The following is a 19,887-nucleotide window of genomic DNA, read 5'->3' on the forward strand; positions in this document are numbered from 1 at the left end:
AGGGGAGATTTTAAACTGTTACTTTGTAGATTTCTATACTGCCTTTTTTTTTTTTTTTTTTTTGCAGTTTTTGGCTGGGGCCGGGTTTGAACCTGTCACCTCTGGTATATGGGGCCAGTGCCCTACTCCTCTGAGCCACAGGTGCTGCCCCATTTTTGGTCATTTCAACAGTGTTCACAGCATCTTTCTTGGGGAGATTCCATCTGAAGAATACACTTTATTTGCTCATCCATAAGTAGCAATTCCTCATCTGTTCAAGTTTTATCATGTGATTGCAGGAATTCTGTTAACTTTTCAAGTTCCACTTCTAATTCTAGTTGGTTTTTTTTTTTTTTTTGCTATTTCTATTATTTCTGCAATTACTTTGCTCCACTGAAGTCTTGACCCCCCCCCAAGGCATTCATGGGGAATGGAATCAACTTATTCCAACCTCCTAGTGAAGTTGATATTTTGATCTCCTCCCATGAATCACAGATGTTCTTACTGGCATCTAGAATGGTGAATGCTTCCAGAGGTTTTCAGTATACTTTGTCCAGGTTCATCAGAGGAATCACTATCTATGGCAACTATAGCCTTATGAAATATATTTCTTTTTTTCTTGCATTTTTTTTGGCCAGAGCCAGACTGGAACCTGCCACCCCCAGTATATGGGTTTAGCACCCTACTTCTTGAGCTACCAGTGCTGCCCTTAAATATATTTCTGAAACTAGAAAGTACTCCATGATCCGTAGGCTTCAGAATAGATGCTGTATTAACAGGCATTAAAACAAGATTAATCTCCTTGTACATCTCCATTGGAGCTCTTGAGTAACCAGGTAAATTGTCAATGAGCATTAATATTTTGAAAGGAATCTTTCTTCTGAGCAGTTGGTCTCAATAGTGGGCTTATAATATTCAGTAAAGCTTGTTGTAAACAGATATACGTCATCCAGGCTTTGTTGTTTCATTTATAGAGCACAGCAGAGTAAATTTAACATAATACTTAAGGGCTCTAGGATTTTCAGAACGTTAAATGAACATTGACTTCAACTTAAAGTCCCCAGTTGCCTTATCCCCTGCCATGAGAGTCAGCCTATTCTCTGAAGCTTTGGACCCAGTCACTGACTCCTCTTATCTAGCTATGAAAGTCCTAGATGGTGTCTTCTTCCAATAGAAGGCTGTTTCATCTCCACTGAAAATACCTTGTTTAGTGCAGCCATGTTTATCAATGATCTTACCTAGAACTTCTGGATGACTTGCTGCAGCTTCTATATTAGTGCTTGCTACTTTACCTTGCACTTTTATGTTATGGAGATGGTGTCTTTCATTAAACCTCGGGAACCAATCCCTGAGGCCTTCCAACTTTTCTTCTGTGGCTTTCTAACCTCTCTCAGCCTTTATAAAATTGAATAGAATTAGGGTCTTACTTTGGATTAGGCTTTAGTTATTGCTGCTTTGATCTTCGGTCTAGACCATTCAGACTTTCTCCTTATCAGCTATACGTTGTTTTACTTTCTTATCATTTGTGTGCTTGCTGGTGTAGCATCTTGAATTTCTTTTAAGAACTTTTCCTTTGTGTTCACAACGTGGTTATCTGTTTGATGCTTTGGGCCTATCTCAGCTTTTCATGTGTCTCCTCATTAAACTTAATCATTTCTTGCTTTAGATTGAAAGTGAGAAATGTACAACCTGTCCTTTCACTTGAAGACCTATAGCAGGGGTCCTCAAACTTTTTAAACAGGGGGCCAGTTCACTGTCCCTCAGACCACTGGAGGGCCAGACTGCAGGCCCTAGGACGAGTTGGCTGCTAAGCAGGACAGGCAGTGGCAGCAAAAACACCCGGTGGGCCGGATAAATGTCCTTGGTGGGCCACATGTAGCCTGTGGGCCTTGAGAATGCCTGACCTACAGAGTCTTAACAGGGTTATTATTATAATTGGCCTAATTTCAATATTCATATGCCCTAGGAAATAGGGGGAATCTGAGGTGAGAAAGGGAGATGAGGTAATCGCCAGTCAGTGCGCAGTCAGAAAACACACAACATGGGCCAGGTGTGGTGGCTCACGCTTGTAATCCTAGCACTCTGGGAGGCTGAGGTATGTGGATGGCCCTGAGCTCAGAGGTTCGAGACCAGCCTGAGCCACAGTAAGACCCTCTCTCTACCAAAAAAAAAAAAAAAAAAAAAAAAAGCCAGGCATTGTGGCGGGCAATTGTAGTCCCAGCTATTTGGGAAGCTGAGGCAAGAGACTCACTTAAACCCCAGAGTTGGAGGTTGCTGTGAGCTATGATGGCACGGCATTCTACCAAGGACCACAGAGTGAGACTCTGTCTCAATAAAAATAAATAAATAAATAAAAGAAAAAAAAGACAAAAAAAAAAAACCACACAACATTTAGCAATTAAGTTCATTGACTTATATAGCTGCCCTGAACAATCACAATGGTTACATCAGACATCACTGATTATAGATCGCCTTAACAGTTATAATAATAATGAAAACATTTGATATATTGCAAAAATTATCAAAATGTGACATAGAGACATGAAGTGAGCACGTGTCATTGAAAAAATGGGAGCCAATAGACCTGCTTGACTCAGGGTTGCCGCTCACCTTTAATAAAAACATGTACTATCTATGAAGTTAATAAAGCAAAGCTCAATAAAATGAGGTATGTCTGTTTGTATATACATGTGTCTATAGGCTGTCACACACATGCCTAAGTGTATTATATGTACATGTCATACTTAATGTGGATTGTGTATTATTAAAAATATTGAATACACACATCTATGGATATACATAGACATCATACACCTATATGTATTATGTGTGCAAAGAATAGAAATTCTTTGTGCTGTCTCCCATTGTCTAGCATATAGTAGGCTCTTAAAGTCACTTGATAAATATATTGAATGAATAATGCAGTGGGTATCTTATGAATACATATTATTTCATCCAACAGCCTCAAAAGTCTGAACTCATTCCAGCATCACCTTAAAACACTCAAGTCTGAAGTCTCATTTAAAAAATATCTAAAATATTATATTTTAAGAAATCTAGATCTTTTTGAAAAGTTTAAACAATATTAGAAGTCCAGTGTGAAAGGTTTCACTGTAAAAACACTGTGAAAAATAAAAATCATATCTAATGCATCCAGTATTAATTATTTATCTTTATTTGGGGCAAGGTAGATGTAAGGGAATCTGGGGAGAGTACATTCATTCCATGAGCAATGAGTGAAGAAAGGGGAAGTGGGAGTGCTGGAAGGTAGCGAGCATGTGCTCACTCTGTGTCTCTGTGTCACCTTTCAGTGATTCTCAAATATTTCAAACATTTTCATTACTTTTAAAACTGTACGGTGATCTGTGATCAGTGATCTTTGATGTTACAATTGTAATTGTTTTGGGGTACCACAAACTGTATGCTAGCACATGAGAGGTTTTAGTATTCATAGAAGTTCCTGGGTTTTATAGGAAGCACAGTCCTCTAGACCTCTAGACCTTCCAGGTTTCCTCTTCCACTGAAATTACAAAGCAAAATTAATCAGTGTTTTCTATACTTCAGGTGTAGTAATCATAAAATGCCTGATTTGAGGTTCCACTTTCAGATACCTGTTATGTAACATGTTCAGTGGTTTGGTAAAACATTTATATTTGTGATCTTTCCTTGCTTCCCTGTATGGAGATTCAATTATATAAATAATTTAGCTAATAAGGAAAATGGTGAAAACATAGAATTTTAGTTAAAAGGAACTTAATGAAAGGGTTAATTGAGTATAAATAACCCCATTTGAACTTTTCACAGAAATGGTTTTAAGGTCTATTGGAAACAATAACATGAAGATGTAAAACTTTTAAAAATAATAATTAAATCAAATCCAGAAGTAGAAGCACTGAGCCTGTATTTAACTCCAGTAATTTATTTAGAAAACATCCAACTGTTTGCGTGAACACATGTCTCTATCAATATACAGCCTAACTTAGTTCCCACAGGCTCAAAGTGCAATGATATTGGCTCATTTGATATTTTTTGACTTACTACTACCTATGTGATAGGCACTGCCAAGGATATAATGACTAAACAAGGTAGATATGGGTCTTGCTGTCACAGAGGATTCTATGTCCAAAACTATGTATACCCATGGTACTTTTGATAATTGCAAGACATTTCAAAGGAGTTGAACAGTGTAAATAAGACCTCAGAGTGGCAGCGGGAACAGGGCTCTTTGGTATCATTTTTCAAAAATTAACATGGAAGACAATGGTTATTGTCACACCAAGTAGCCATAGTCCTACTGACCTCTTGTGCCTCATCTCACGTGGTTTGGCTATGGGGTTTATCTGGAGTCTCTCTGCACGGCTTTGCAGTCCAAGTTTGATTCTCCTTTATTGTCAGAGAGGTATGACATTTCATTAGCACACTTAATAATGTGAAATGGATTCAGATGATGAAATAAAATTTCTTTATGCTTAGAAATAATGCTAATTAGAACAAATCCTTTGAAGATTATAAATTCTTATGAGATGCACAGAAGTAGCTTATACTAGTGGAAATAACATGAACTTTGGATTTAGACCAAACTATGTTTGAATGTTATCTCTCCTCCTTTCCATGGAATTTTAGGCAAGTTTTTCACATCATCACTACTACTATTATCCCAGCCACCCCAGCCTCATTTTCTTATCTATAAAGTGAGAATCTGTTTGAATCAGGGTTTGGGGAAGGTAAATAGTAATCATTATGCAAATGGAAACTATGCTATTGTTGATAATCTAGGCCTGTGATGAAGCCAATTAAAAACTTTTGTCTATTAGCAGTAATTACTAATATCATTGAACATCATAAGAAAAGTCCCTGGTAGTCAGTAAAAGAAATAGAAAATAGTTCTTTGCCTTAGATAAATGTATACAAAATGTTGGTAATACTGCTTCAAGTTAACTCATCAGATTAGATGTGTAATGCATGTATAATTTTAAATGTATAATTTAGATATCACTAATGGATTTGGCATGGTAATTTATGATGTACATAAATCATACATGGATCAATGGAAAGATGCAGTTACTTTTTTTCTTAAATCACTTTTACCTTGCTAAAGATGTATTTTTCCCTCTTTTCTCTACTTTCTTTTAAAATAGTACGTTTTATTTTCTCTCTTGGAGTATCGAGATCATGTAACCATTTACCATACCAAAATGATTTGAAAATTGGGCATTTAAGGGTGAATGAAGGGCCTATTCCGAATTCAGTGCCTAAAACTTGATCTTTCCCATTCCTGATCTGAGATCAGAGCTATTTCTACTTCTAGCAAAGAATTATAGTCTTTGGGTGCAATACTTTGAGGTGATAGTACCTTTTCCTGGCACTGGGCATTGAGACCATCAATGAGTAGTTTTATAAGAGTGAAATGCTAAACTTCTAAAGGAACTGAAATTTGCACACAGCACCATTAAAACAAAAGGTTAGTTAAGGACATCCATGATCAAAGTACCTATCCCCCACTGGTATTTATTACACAACCTGGAGAAATAGTCTCAAGATCATGTGCTGAGTATCCATAAATTGCAACACATCCTACCGTGCGGTATGATATTATAGTAATTTGAGTTCAGGAGTTTCTTACACTGATGGGCTGAGAGAGAACAGGTATAAACACACCATATAAAGGAAACAGTGGCATGAAGACACGTACACACAGCAGTGCAGGGAGGCTCCAGGGTAGGAGAGAGAGGAAGAGAGGTATGGGTCAATCAGGAGTTGCTCTCTGGGGAAGATTGCCCAAGCCCTGACTGATGCCTGACATTGATTAATCGATACTCTATCCTAGTGTTTAACAAGTGTTCCATCCAGAAAGTCTACTGTAATATTTAACTTCACTTCCTTCAGCTTCAATTTATGCACATTTCTTTGGTCCTGTCCTCAGAGACCTAGACAGCAGCCAGTAACAAAACCCTTTCTATTCATATATCTACAGGGATTTTTTTTCTGTCATGCTTTATCTTCTCCAGGGGTAAGGAAAAACAAACAATAAAAAAAATTAGTTTAATCATTCCTCGAAAGGCCTATTTGGTTTGACTGCTTAATAAATAATAAGCTTGGATACTGTGCTTTAATTGTTTACTCTTTGGAAAGAAATTTAATAATTGTGACAGTGATGTGGAAAGGCTCATTTTGATTTGTATTTCAAAAGAAACTTTTAGATTCAAAGCCCAAAATTGAATCTTGCAAAAGAAGACGTTTATAAAGTAAAAAGAACATAAGGATGATTGAGATTATTGAAGCTAATACTAGTATTTGTCCATATAAATAATATTCATAAATTATACCTCTCCTTTTCCATTTTACTTTATTTGAAACCATGAAGTTAGTGTCTGTGTTTCTACATAATGTTTTTATTGCATAATATTATTATGTAATTTAAGAAGATATTAAATTTTTTTAACTTTGTTGTGTTTCACAGAGACCTCTATTTCTTTTCTGTGCACCAGAAGCTGCATTTTTGTGCCCTTGTGTACCAAGCAGAAATTGATCTGTGATACATGTGGAGTCTCCAACGGTATATTTAAATTTAGTAATTTTATTGCTAACTGTGAAGTTAATCTGCACTCTATGGGTTCTTTTCCCTAGGAAACTGAAGCAGCAGTTCAAGCTAAACAGCCGGATGTGGAAGGGATTTTGTCTAAAGGGCAGCATTTGTACAAGGAAAAACCAGCCACTCAGCCAGTGAAGGTAATGAAGCAATCTCTAGCCATATCCATTACCTCATAAAGGGTTATGCTTCCCCTGTCGTACATTTGCCATTGACGTGATCTATTTATAATCAATGAAAGAACTTATAAGGAAATATTGCCCATAGTGTAATAGCAGAGGCAAAGCTGTCTTTTTGATCAACATATCCTATTTATATATTGTGATCTTAAAGCTATTAACAAGTCATTGCATTAAAGGACTCATTTCTGTCCTGGTGTGCTGCCATCAATACCAAAAATAGTCCCACCTTCAAGGTAGATTAAATTCTTTGGGGCTTTATTGCTTTGCTTGCCAGCCTTGATGCTTTTCATATTGTTTGGCTTAATTCAAATCAAGCTACTGCATCATACTGTCTGTCTCTAACAGCTGTAAAGAATCACAATATGGTCCGTGACCTTTCTTTTCTCTGTTGCTCTTTCTTATGAAAGAAGAAAATCAGCATTCGGGCTTCAGTATTTTATTGGGTCAAGAATTTTTAGTGAAAATGTCGCGTGATTGCTTCTCTCTTTGGTAAAAAGCTGGCATGGAGAAAGCTTTTCTACTTCTTTTCCTTTTCCATGTCCATTTTGAAGTCCGTTCACATTTATTCACAGGACATTACATGAGAGGGAGATGGAAAGCCAGGTCAGTTTTCACAAAATAGCTGATCAATGGCTTCCATTTGCAAATGAGAGTCCAGTGATAAATAGAAGTTAGGAACCAGTTACCTTATTCTCTGTACCTGACCAAAATTACAATGCCTCCCATTATGATGAAGGTTCCTGAGGGCCTGTAGTGGTGGCTGTTTATTGATCAGTCTTGGTTTTCTCAGCTAACATCACAGGCTGAGATATAGTGAGCCTTGCCCTCCTGTTTAAAACTTCTCCGAAACAGTTCAGGTCAATAACCTCATTCTACAAAGCCAGTTTGTCCTTGCAAACAACATTTCTATAACTTAGACTCTGTCTCTAAGGTCACTGCTTAGTTTCTCTTGTGTTTGGCCCAAACATCATTTCTAGAAGGTTGTTTGTTTTCCTTACAGTTTACAAGGCACTTTTCCTTAGGCAAATTTAAAGTTTAGGTCTATGCATATTGTCCAAACACCAGATGGTAAAAGGCACAGATTTCTCTGTAGATATCAACATACATTCATTCAGGAATACATCACCCCTGTGCTTAAAATCCAGAAAAGTAACTTGCATTCAGTGCTGAGCCTGGCATGGTCATTTTTCATAAACTAACAATGTGTTCAGTATTTCGAGGAAGTCCTGAAAGCAGCAGATTATGGGCTTTCTGTTGATTTCTGAAGAAGCCAGTCCTCAGAGTGGTGAACACAGTGATTTTCATTGTAACAAGCCATGAAATGATTTTGGACAAATGGACCATCACATAAATCCATTCTATCTACTGTTAGTTGATCGTCAAAGACTGGTCCATATGACGTATGACCATGAACCGTGGCTTGGCACTAATTGTTACTGATAACAATGTACATTTATTTTGGCTTTTACCTTTATCCTGCTTTTGTAAACAGAGAGAAGGAAAAGTCTTAATTGAAAGTCAGGGGAAAATTTTTTGCTTTCATTATATGTAAAACAATCCAAGCGGTTGATGCTAACTTATCACACCTCCATCTGCACGCTCATCTCCTGGGTTACTGAGATCAGACTTGGGACCTACCAAGCATGAGCACAGATCTGCTTTCTACTGTTGCCTTGCTGATAGGAAAGGAGAATGATGTTTCTGGAAGAAAAAGAAAGAACGAGGGTCTATAACTTCCCTTCTCTTTCACATCCCTGAAAGCCGTTTTGTAGCAGTCAGCATTGTTCTTCTTTTCCTTCCTTGCTTCTCTGTTTCCTCTGAATTCAGCTCACATGGGAGAAGCGGATCTTAAGTCAGGATTCTCAATCTGTGGGTCACGACCCCTTTGGGGGTTTCCTGCATATCAGATATTTACATTATGATTCATAACAGTAGCAAAATTACAGTTATGAAGTAGCAATGAAAATAATTTTATGGTTGGGGGTTACCACAACATGAGGAACTGTATTAAAGGGTCACGGCATTTGGAAGGTTGAGAACCACTGCCTTACGTGAAAACCCATTCCTGTCCTACCATTTCTTCCTTGGGTTTGGAGAAAAATCAACTTATCAAGTTGATAGGGGTAAAAGGCAAGGTTGATTTGGAAGTTATGGGTGTGAAAAAATAGTTGATTCACTCCCCACTTTTGATATGGACCATGACCTTGGAAACACCTGAATATAAGCTAGGGTTTGTTGTAGCTTGAAGTGCTATAGAGACAACATCACAGTTTGGAATATAACACCAGCATACAAGGTAGAAAGCTGAGAGGGCTGTTTAAATCTCTGCATGGATCAAAAACTTCTTTTTAAAGGTTATGGATGATTTTCGTAAAGGGTGATCCATTGCTCTCATAGTATATGAACAAAGTCTTTTTCATGTTTGAGTCCATATATCAAATTTTTTAAATTGTGCAATTTCTAAAGTCTCTTTTCCTTAACTCTGAGGTTTCTCACCTCTTAATAGAAGGGAATGGGTCTGAGTAGCCTACAGTACATTTTCATGAGAGAAGTTTGTATTTTTTTTTCTTTTTTGGATGGAGGAGATCCATGTAGAAACAAAACAATTGTGGAGATGAAGATGATGTTCTTTTAAAATAGAATGACAATCTCTCATGATATGTATGTCTAAGCTCCAATATTTAAGTGGGTAATTAATATGTCCACTGCTTGCAGACATTCTTATTAAAGATACATTGGAGAATGCATCTATCTCACATCTGGAAATCATATGTTAGCACCTCCAGATTCTGCATCAGGCAGCCTGTCTGTCCAGATCCTAACTCTCACCTCCCAGGCTGAGTTCTGATTGGAAGCTGGCTCATCCCTGTTCAGTTTCTTTCCTTTTTCTCCTTCTCTTCACTTCATCAAATTACCTAGAATTTCTTTAATTTTTAAATATGATATATTTTTGGTTTATTGTTTTTTTCGTCTCCAAATTTCCAACTTCATTCTTCTCCTCTTCAAGTCTTTCTCCTGAAATTCAAATATATATTATGAGACAGTCCTACTAATGACATATATGTAGTACTAGATCTCTAATATAAAATTATTGGAACAATCTTAGAATAATATAATTAAAGAACTAAGTTTCTTTGTTTTGTCTTTCAGTTCTCTCTCTCTTACGCCTCCCCACACACACACTTTTATTTCATTCATATGTTGTTTCTTCATTTTAACTGAAGACTGATTATGTGAGTTAAATTGTTTAAAATTGTGCTAAAGTATGCCTTTGATAATAGTATTTTATGATAATACCATAGATAGAATGGATTTTAGTATGTTCCATTTTCCACAGAGTAATAACTAGATCCTCAATAACACCCCATTTAGCAGTTAAATAGCAACAAAACAACTGCCATCTATAACAATATCCATAACTACAAAAGAAATAAACCATTTGTTACATCATTTTTAAAATTTTTCTTTTTTAACTCTTTTGAACTTAAGCATATAGGTACCATTTTTTTCCCATTCATACTTGGTTTTATCCTTATTTGAAAAACAACTACTCTTTCTGTTATTTTTAAATATGTTTAAGTATTTAAATGCTTGTATCTCCTTCCATATATTAGAACTGAGAACACTAATGAAATTTTAAATGTCTTCATTACTTTCTGAAGTGGTAAGATGAAGCCAGCTGGCTTGCCTTACTAACTTTTTATTTTACCAAAAGAAATCTTCCATACATGAACCTAACAATATATTTTACTTACTGCTCTTGATTGATTTTTAAATGTTACAGACAAAGTAAGGTATGAAGAGCCTTCTATATATCCATCCTAATTTTTAACACAAAATAATTGCTGTAGACAAATGGTCAAGAGGTCAATTATAATCTTCCAGGCATCATTTCCTCAGATATAAGCTGCAAAATGACAGTATCATTAGTCATTTTCAATTACAGTCAATCACAACCAGGGATGTTTCATTTTCCCAGCTGTTTTGTTGCTAATTAACTAGATTAAGCTGTTTTTATTTTTTCTCCCAATGAGTTTGTTCTACTGCCAACATCAACATCTTGACAATTCCAAGAACTTCCTTAGGGTTTATTTTTTGCCTAACCATCTTTAATATATTACTCACAACAGATGTGTGTCTAAAGATTTATTTATGGTATAACAGGTCGAGTGGTGTCTCCTTGGTCAAAATGTTGCCCAATTAAATATTATGATTATGATAGTATCTGGACTTGATTAGTGTCTTGTTGATTAAAATATTGCCCAATTAAATAGTATTATAATTATGACAATATTTGGATTTTATAAATCATTTACTGTGCATCTGATCTCATTTACCTGGTGCAACTCTTTTTGTAACATCTGAGATCGACAGAATTAACAGACATAAGTTGTCCCCTCAAATGAGCAAGTCTATTTTTGTCTGGCATATTCAGTGAGCACAATTTCCATGCCAAAAGCAATAGAAAAAGAAAGAAAATGACAATATTGGAAGTGTTTTATGATTTATTAATACATGAGTAACAGCATTTTATCTTTTAAAAATACAAATTTGCTTTGTAACTAAGAAAAATGTTTTAGACTTTAAGAGGTTGAATAAATGCTAATCACAGTGTCACAGTGCTTGAACATGAGGAGAGCCCTACTTTTCCAATGAGAAGTTAAAATTTATAGATTTCTGAACAACCCATGAACATAAACATTTAGACACAGGGATGGGAATTGTCAAATGTCTGATTATATTTAGTTTCTTAATTGAGTAGAACTTTCATATTCACAAATTATATTTTTTTAAAAAACACTAATTTAGAAATACTGCTGCATCTATATTTTATGCAGAAATTTCATTCAGATTCTTCATATGTATATTTTAGAATCCCAGAATGCGTAGTCTTTCTTCTTATTTGCAATATGACATTTGTTGAAATCCCCACGTGATACTATTAAAGCCCTCTAGCCAAAGATCCCTAGAAATGTATATATAATCAAAAAATTAAGAATAGTTAGTTTATTGTAACACGGGAGAAAACACTTTGTACAGATCGTGGACATCTCAATAAAGAGCTCTTACAGAGTTTAGTTGGCTGAGTGATTCTAAGGAAGAATTAGCAAAATGGAAGCCATTTCAGGGTTAGATACTGTCAGAAACAGAGTCAATAGGGTGATCAGGTATCTTCATTTTTATCTAGAAGGAGAGTGGATTGAAGCAGGTTTAGAGATGCCATGATTAAAGGAGCAGTAGGGCCTCATACATAGTATTAGTCATTTCTGTGATGGCTGAGTGGCCGCATTTCTGTCTTGTTCCAAAAATGGCCATGGGGTGGACTTGTCCCTGTCTATTTTCTGCAAGTGTTTTTTACGTTTAGCTAGGACCATCACAAGATTAGCTACCAGCAAGGCCATTTTTCACTTTCTCAATGCTGTCATTGAAGTTTTTATCCCAAACTTTAATATCCATTCACAAAATATGTATTAGGGAAATTGATCTGTTATTTTTCTTAGTTATGCATTCTTGATTCCCCCAAAGAGTAACTTTTTTTTTTGCTTTATTTTTTATTTTTTATTTTCTTCAATGACCTTAAAAGACTTATTTCCAATGACCTCCACCACTGGTGATTGTGATAATGTTAGGAATAAACACTGATGGTTTATTGACTTTCTTTGCCTCCTCTGTTTTGATGAAGCAAATTCTGTTAGAACCTTTCCATAAGCATCCCAAACTCCCATCTTTTGAGGTTATTTCAAGCTAATGTGCAAAATTATTGTTGAGAATAAAACAAATGAGACACAGGAGAAATTATAAAGACTCTAAAATGAGCTGACTTTTCTGAGGAAATACTTGGGTGAAAAGTCTCAATTTACATAGTAACTCATGCTGGAACTAGGCAAGCATTTTAGAGATTTGAGTTTCACTTCTGGTTCTCAGTTATATTAATAACACTTATAGAGATGACATAGAAACACACATGTTTCAGTTATAAAGTTGACATGCATGTCTGTGTATATACAGCCATAAGTAGTGGATCCCTTTCTTTCTTTCTTTCTTTTTTTTTTTTTTTTTTTGAGACAGAGCCTCAAGCTTTCCCCCTGGGTAGAGTGCCATGGCATCACAGCTCACAGCAACCTCCAACTCCTGGGTTCAAGCAAGTCTCCTGCCTCAGCCTCCCAAGTAGCTGGGACCACAGGCGCCCGCCATAACGCCTGGCTATTTTTTGGTTGCAGCCATCATTATTGTTTTGGTGGGCCCAGGCTGGATTCGAACCCGCCACCTTAGGTGTATATGGCTGGCGCCTTAGCCACTTGAGCCACCGGCGCCAAGCCAGATCCCTTTATTTCTATAGCAGATATTAATTGCCTACCTCACATTAATACAATAGAAAGAAATACTATTTTTAAATTTTGGAAATCTCCAGCTCAGATAGAGTTTAAAACAGTGTTACATCTTATTTTTGTTTTTACAATAAGATGATGATTTTTCCTTACTTATCATCATACCTCACACCTCAACATTTATTTCTCAAATGCCTTTTTACTTAATGGTAAAAAAAATATCATTCAGTATTTTTAAAATACATGACAATTTGAAGCAAGAAAGCACCCACAATTTTATCTATGTTAGAAAGCCATTAGTTCTTTTTATTAAAATTTTATTTTTGTTTATCATATGTACCTATAAGTTGTACAGATTGATATGGTTATGTGTAATATTTTGATACAAGCATACGAAGTATAATGATAAAATCAGGATGATTGGGATATCTATCACCTTAAACATGTATTAATTTTAAATTTAAAAAGAAAGCTCTATTCAGAAATCCCTTTTTCTTTTCTTTTTTTTGTGTTTAGTATAATATTATTAATTTTTATTTCAAAGTATTAAAGGAGTAGAAATGTTTTTGGTTACGTGGATCACTTTTATAGTGCTTGAGTTAGGGCTATAAATGTGCCAGTCACCTAAATAATGTTCATTGTGCCCCTTAGGTAGGTTTTTGCCCCTCCCTTTCTCCCCTGCTTGACTTCTACTATTTTACTTCCCTCTGTGCACAAGTGTGCTCGTTGGTTAGTTCTGGTACGTGTGGTGTTTATTTTTCCACTCTTGGGATACTTCATGTAGGATAATGGTCTCCAGTTCCATCACAGTTGTTGCAAAAAACATTAATTTATCCTTTTCATTGGCTGAATAGGACTAATATTCAGAATCCACAAAGAACTCAAGTAAGTCAGCAAGAAATACATTAAATAGGAGACAAAAGCATGAACAGAAACTTTTCAAAAGAAGATAGATAAATGGCCAATAAACATATGAAAAAATGCTCAACATCACTAATCACTGGGGAAATGCAAATCAAAACCACAATGAGATATCACCTCACCCCTATTAGAATGGCTTTGATTGAAACGTCCAACAGATGTGGGCATTGATGCAGAGAAAAAGAAACACTTATACACTGTTGGTGGGACTGCAAATTAGTACAACCCTTATGGAAAATAGTGTGGAGATTCCTCAAATAACTGAAAATAGACCTACTATTTGATCCAGCAATCCCACTGTGGAATATGTGTCTACACAAAGGGAAAGAAGTCATTTTATGAAAAAGACACGTGCACTCGAATTTTCATTGCGGTACACTTTCCAATTGCAAAAATATGGACTCAGTCCAAGTGCCCATCAATTCAGGAGTGGATTAACAAAATGTAGTGTATGAATATCATGGAGAAATCACAGTAGAAATAATGCTCAACGGCAAGGTGCACTTATAATGCATCTAAAGTTACCATTAAAAATGCTCTCAAATTTCTCCATTTGCGTAAAATATGAATTCACTCTAATTGTTGAGCTTGGAGCTCTTTAAAGGGAAAACATGGGACCTACAATTTAGTTAGCATATTCAAAGTTTAAAAATCCTGGAAATCTAGGAGAGGGGAAAGAGAAGGTGGGTAAATTCACACCAAGCAAAAATAGTGCCTACTATCTGGGTGATGGCCATACTTACAACCTGGACTCATAGTGTACAAAAGCAACTCATCGAGCCAAAACATTTGTACTTCAAATAATAATTCTGGAAATCTAGTGAAGAATAGGTCTTAAACACTCTTTTGCCACTGATTTGATAGTTAAAGAAATCGGGATTTGAACACATATTTGGTTCCCTTAAATTTGCTTGTGGATTATTAAGACTTATAGAAAATCATTACCTTTTACAGATTTTTATTGAGCATTGCTTAAAGTTTATTATATGAAGAGCATTGCACTAGTCACTACAGCCAAGCATGTTTTGCTACCCAAAAGAATTTTATAGCTTAATAGGAAAGATGAGAGAATAGATAATACAGGCACACGCCAAAGAAACAAGAAGCAAAATGAAACAAAACAAAAAAGGACTTGCATAATATATAAATAATCAATTTCAACTCTAAAATACACCAAATTCCGGAAGAAGTTGCAAGAGCATCAAGAGCTATAGCCATTTCAGAATTTATCTCATATGCTAATGCACTTGAAATATTGAAGAATTTACAGTTCTGATCTTATTTTGACCCTTGGAAATATCCTCAGACATTTGTGGCATATTGGATTTTCTACTTAATTTCAAAATTTCATCTCTACTTTTGAAATTACAGTAACCCCTTATTTATGTATCTAAAAATAACAGTAGGAAAAATAGTATTTGAGTAAATGTATAGAATAGTGAAAGTTGATGTTTTACAAAAGGGGAAATTGACTATATTATATTAATACAAAGACATTATTTCACAGATAACAAAACCTCCTTTAAGCACTGAAATATTTTTATTGTAACTATTTTAATGAAAACTTTTATTTTAATGAAATCTTTTGTTTTGCTTCATTAAGCAGTGCATAATATCTAACCAACAATTTTATAGTACTTTATAGTTCACAGAATTCCTTCATATAAACCATCTCATTTAGTTTCTCCAACAAATCTGTGTGTTAGGTGGTGGTGTGGTATCTTGATTATTTATAAGGATGATAAATTGAAGTAACCTGTCTGATTTTCTAAAAGATCACACAGGCAGTGGTAATGAATTAGGACAGAAATCCAAGACTTATGATTCTAAATTATAAGAATGTAGTTTAAACTTTTATAAATTTTCAAAGTCATAATTATAGTATCAATTTTTGCTCTATTTAGTGATCATGTCACCATGATGAGTTCAATGTAAATCACTCTTTGGTTGAGACCCTGATGAAGTACCTAATTTGCTTTTAGAAGTCAGACTGTAGGCTGGACACAGTGTCTCACACCTATAATACTAGCAATCTGGGAGGCTGAGACAAGGATTGCCTGAGCTCAGGAGTTCAAGACTAGCCTGAGCAAGAACCAGACTCTGTCTCTTAAAAAAAAAAAAAATAGCCAATATTGTGGTAGGCACTTGTAGTCCCAGCTATTCGGGTAGCTGAGGCAAGAGAATTGCTTAAGCCCAAGAATTTGAAGTAGTGAGCTATGATGCCACAGCACTCTAACAAGAGCCACAAAGTAAGACTCTGTCTCAAAAATAAATAAAGAAGTCAGACTGTAAGATAAACACATACCTTTATGTGTAAGAATCAAATGCAATTTAATGAGATGCTTACACTTTGAGAACAAAATGGAACCTAAGTCATCTGTAGGAAAAGCAAATTTTCATTTCTCTTTGTCCTCTCACTCTGAGGCCACTTGCCTATTGAATGGAAGGATGGAAAGACCTCAGCAGTATTTGCATTAATCTCTATTCTTCATCTCTCTCTCTCTCTCTCTCTTCCCCCCCGCCCTCCCTATTCAGGCTTCCTTCCTCCCCCTTCCTCTCCCTTCCTCCCTCTTTCTCCCCTTTCTTCCTTCTTCCATCTCCCCTCGCCCTGCTTTCTCTCTTTCTCCATACCTTCCCCACCCCCATCAGCACATTGAGGGTATATCCTATAGATTAAATGGTATATGATGAAACCTCACCAGATGCTGAGCTGTCATGTCTTCAGTCAATGACCATTACCACATTCTTAGTCATATTTTTATGTTTATTATCTCTTCCCTGCTATCTATTGCTACTTTTCTGTTATCAGGACGGTTACTTTTAGTTGAATATTAAGTATTCTGTCTCTATGGAGTCATAGAAACTTCACAGGGGAACCAAAAGACTTAAATTTATTATTTAAAAGTATTACTCACTAGCCTTTTGCAATATTTAATTCTTAGTGTGTAGGCTTTGATATCTGGACTGAAAAATATCATCCATGTGTCATGACCTTCAATGGTAGCACTCCACTTGGATCAGAGGCATATTTTTTGTTTGCTTTTAGATTCAAGGGTGATTTCTCAATAAAATAAAAAGTTATATTATTTGATATACTAGAAAATGCTTAGCAACATGTATTCTGGGTGAAAAATTTAGAAGCCTTGATTTAACTTGATGTCAGACATAATAGATAATGCTTAAATTGTGAAGAGATGCATTTTTAGCATATAATACCTTTGTTTTGATACAGCTTATCTAATTTTAAATATACATAATTAATTTTTATCAGTGCTTGGGAAATTCCTGAAATGTGACAATAATATCCTCCTCCCATTTCCTTTCCTTCTTTATGCTCGTAAAATACGTAATATTTATAAGGATGTTTGAAATTTATAAAAACTACCTTGTGTTATAAATGTTTTGTCTTTTAGCTTTTTACAAATTCCTGACTGTGTTTTAAGGAACCATTCACATAGTTCCACCTAACCTAGTTTATTGACTTAAACTATTGTATACTATTCCTTAGCATAGATCCATAGTACTCAGTTATCCATTTCCTTAGTATGCACATTCATGTTGGTCTCAATTCCCCACAGTAGAGCAGAAAACTTTCTTCTGCGTCCCTGTGGCCTTCTATACCTGGGTGAAACTCCTCTGGCATATACTAATGTATGGATATGATCAGTAAGGTTTTTGTTTGTTTGTTTTTATGTTTTAATGGATGCTCATGTTTCTGCTGATAAGCACTAGTTGTAACTGAAGTTGTAGCTCTGTGCATTGGACATGTCTCGTTTCCTTTCTTTATCACCTCACCCCTAAAGGGACCTGAATTTGTTACTCTTGCTAGGAAATTGATTTTTGAAATTCAGTGTAGTTCAGGAATTATAAAAGCCTAATGAAATGATGACACACATGGAAAATCTACACAGGCTCTTTCAGGTCCTCTAAAAGTTAACAATGGTATATAATTCACAGTTATAGGCCGGTTGGGAGGAGAAATACTTCATTATTGCTTTCTCTTTTCCTTCATTAAGTAGCCATTTTTAATTTGATTCAATTCAGAAATATTTATTGAACCCCCATCATTAGGAATCACTGCATTGGGTATGAAGAAAACACCGTACAAGGAATAGAAGACCCACTACCTGCCCTCCATGTGGCACATGCTGTAACTGGAAAGACTTACTCTGATAGGGTGGACTTGAAAAAACACCTTGATAGAAAGTTCCTCTTCAACATTTACCAGCTCAAAAATCTCAACTACCAGAGATTAGAAAATACACACACACCCACACGCACACACCCACACACACACACGCACGCGCGCGCACACACACTTCTATCTTTGTGTACATGGCCAAAGCCTTCAGCTGGTCCTGACCACTTTCCACTCCAATAACCACATTATTCTCCCAGCTCATCTCTTTGCTGCCTTCTGATAAAGCCCCCACACTGTAAAGACACAAATCTTATCCTGTCACTCCTCTGTTCTAAACACTTCCATCCACTCGCTGGTTTTAGAAGAACAATCTCACATTACAAGGCCTTAATAAATTGCCATTGGATCTAGTCTAAAAGTTTTGTATCATTCCATATAAGCACTGTAATCTAGATAACAAGTCCTTTTTTTTTTCCTGAAAAGACTTGATGTCTCTTGTTTCTGTGCCTTTGCACATGCTTTCTTGTCTGTCTGTAATACCCTTTCTTCATCTGGCACTCAAAGCGCGCCTTTCTGAAAAATTCCTGGTCATCTTTAAGACCAAGTCAGCTATGAGCAATCTGTTGTACTCTTTAGGCTGAGTTAAGCTGTTTCCCTGATGTATCTTATTGAAATAATTATTATTCCCTAAAAACTCTGTTGTAATTTATCTACACGGTTGTTTTCTCCACAAGGCTGTGAATACTTAGAGGTTATTATCTTTATTTTTGTAAGCTTAGTAACTGGCACAGAGTAGTAGCTAAACATTTTTTTCTTGAATGAATAAACAAATGCATGTTTGTACTGAAATGATTAGCATTAGATTAATGATTAATATTAAGCCACACCACACACCACGTATATAAAACGTTCTACTTAGATTGCATTCATTACTATTCTTGTTTATTCAATACCTCTTTAAAGGGCTTGTAGTTTCTGGCTCTTCCAACTTTGATTCTTCAGAATAGAAGTGCAATTTCTGTTAATGTATTCATTTGGCCAAATCCAATGTGAATAAAATTATTTGTATTCCTCACAGCATATGCATGGGAATTTATAGTTGTATAAAAATGTTATTAACCCTCGTGGGTACCAGTAAAGCTTTTAAGAGTAATTCTACTGTATTAGGAAAGTATTATTAGTTCTAACTAAAAGTTTCAGTGGCTTCTTACCCAGTAGGAGGGTTTTTCTTGCTCATATGATAACCCAGTGTATGTGTTTCTAGCCAAGCAGCTATCCTAAATGTGTTATCACAGAAACCTAGGTTCTATCAGTCCTATGGCTTTGCCCTTGGTGATTTTCTCTACTATCATTTCTCTAGAGAATTAAGTCCTCTTGAAAATTATCTGAGGGCCTATTTTGTTATTTTTTCAAGTGTGGTACATATCTAGTTCATCACAGAGGCTTAGGTAACTCATCGGGTATAATGAATGCCTTATACTTTGGTCATGGACAATTTGTATCAGCATCATCTGGAAAAGGATACAAAATGCAATTTCTTGGGCCTTACCCAAGACCTACTAAATCCAAAGCTATGGGGTTTGTACACAGTGTCACTGTTTAACAGGGCCGCAAGGTGGTTCTGTGATCCTAAAGTATGAGAACCATCACTCTAGGGCAGTGGTTCTCAACCTTCCTAATGCCTCCTAATGCTGTGACCCTTTAATATAGTTCCTCATGTCGTGGTGACCGCCCAACCATAAAATT

General features: G+C 35.8%; 1 protein-coding gene across 1 annotated transcript in view; it reads left to right on the top strand.

Annotated features, from left to right (window-relative positions):
- The window catches only part of DMD (dystrophin), a 2,307,273-nt gene that overhangs the window by 1,522,633 nt on the left and 764,753 nt on the right, over positions 1-19,887 (top strand). Inside the window, exon 49 of the mRNA XM_023515448.1 lies at positions 6,607-6,708. Coding sequence (XP_023371216.1) covers positions 6,607-6,708 — 102 coding nt within the window. The remainder of the gene's footprint in view (positions 1-6,606; positions 6,709-19,887) is intronic.

This window comes from Otolemur garnettii, unplaced genomic scaffold (assembly GCF_000181295.1).
Source record: "Otolemur garnettii isolate 467f Iridium unplaced genomic scaffold, OtoGar3 scaffold00072, whole genome shotgun sequence".
Lineage (NCBI taxonomy): Eukaryota > Metazoa > Chordata > Mammalia > Primates > Galagidae > Otolemur > Otolemur garnettii.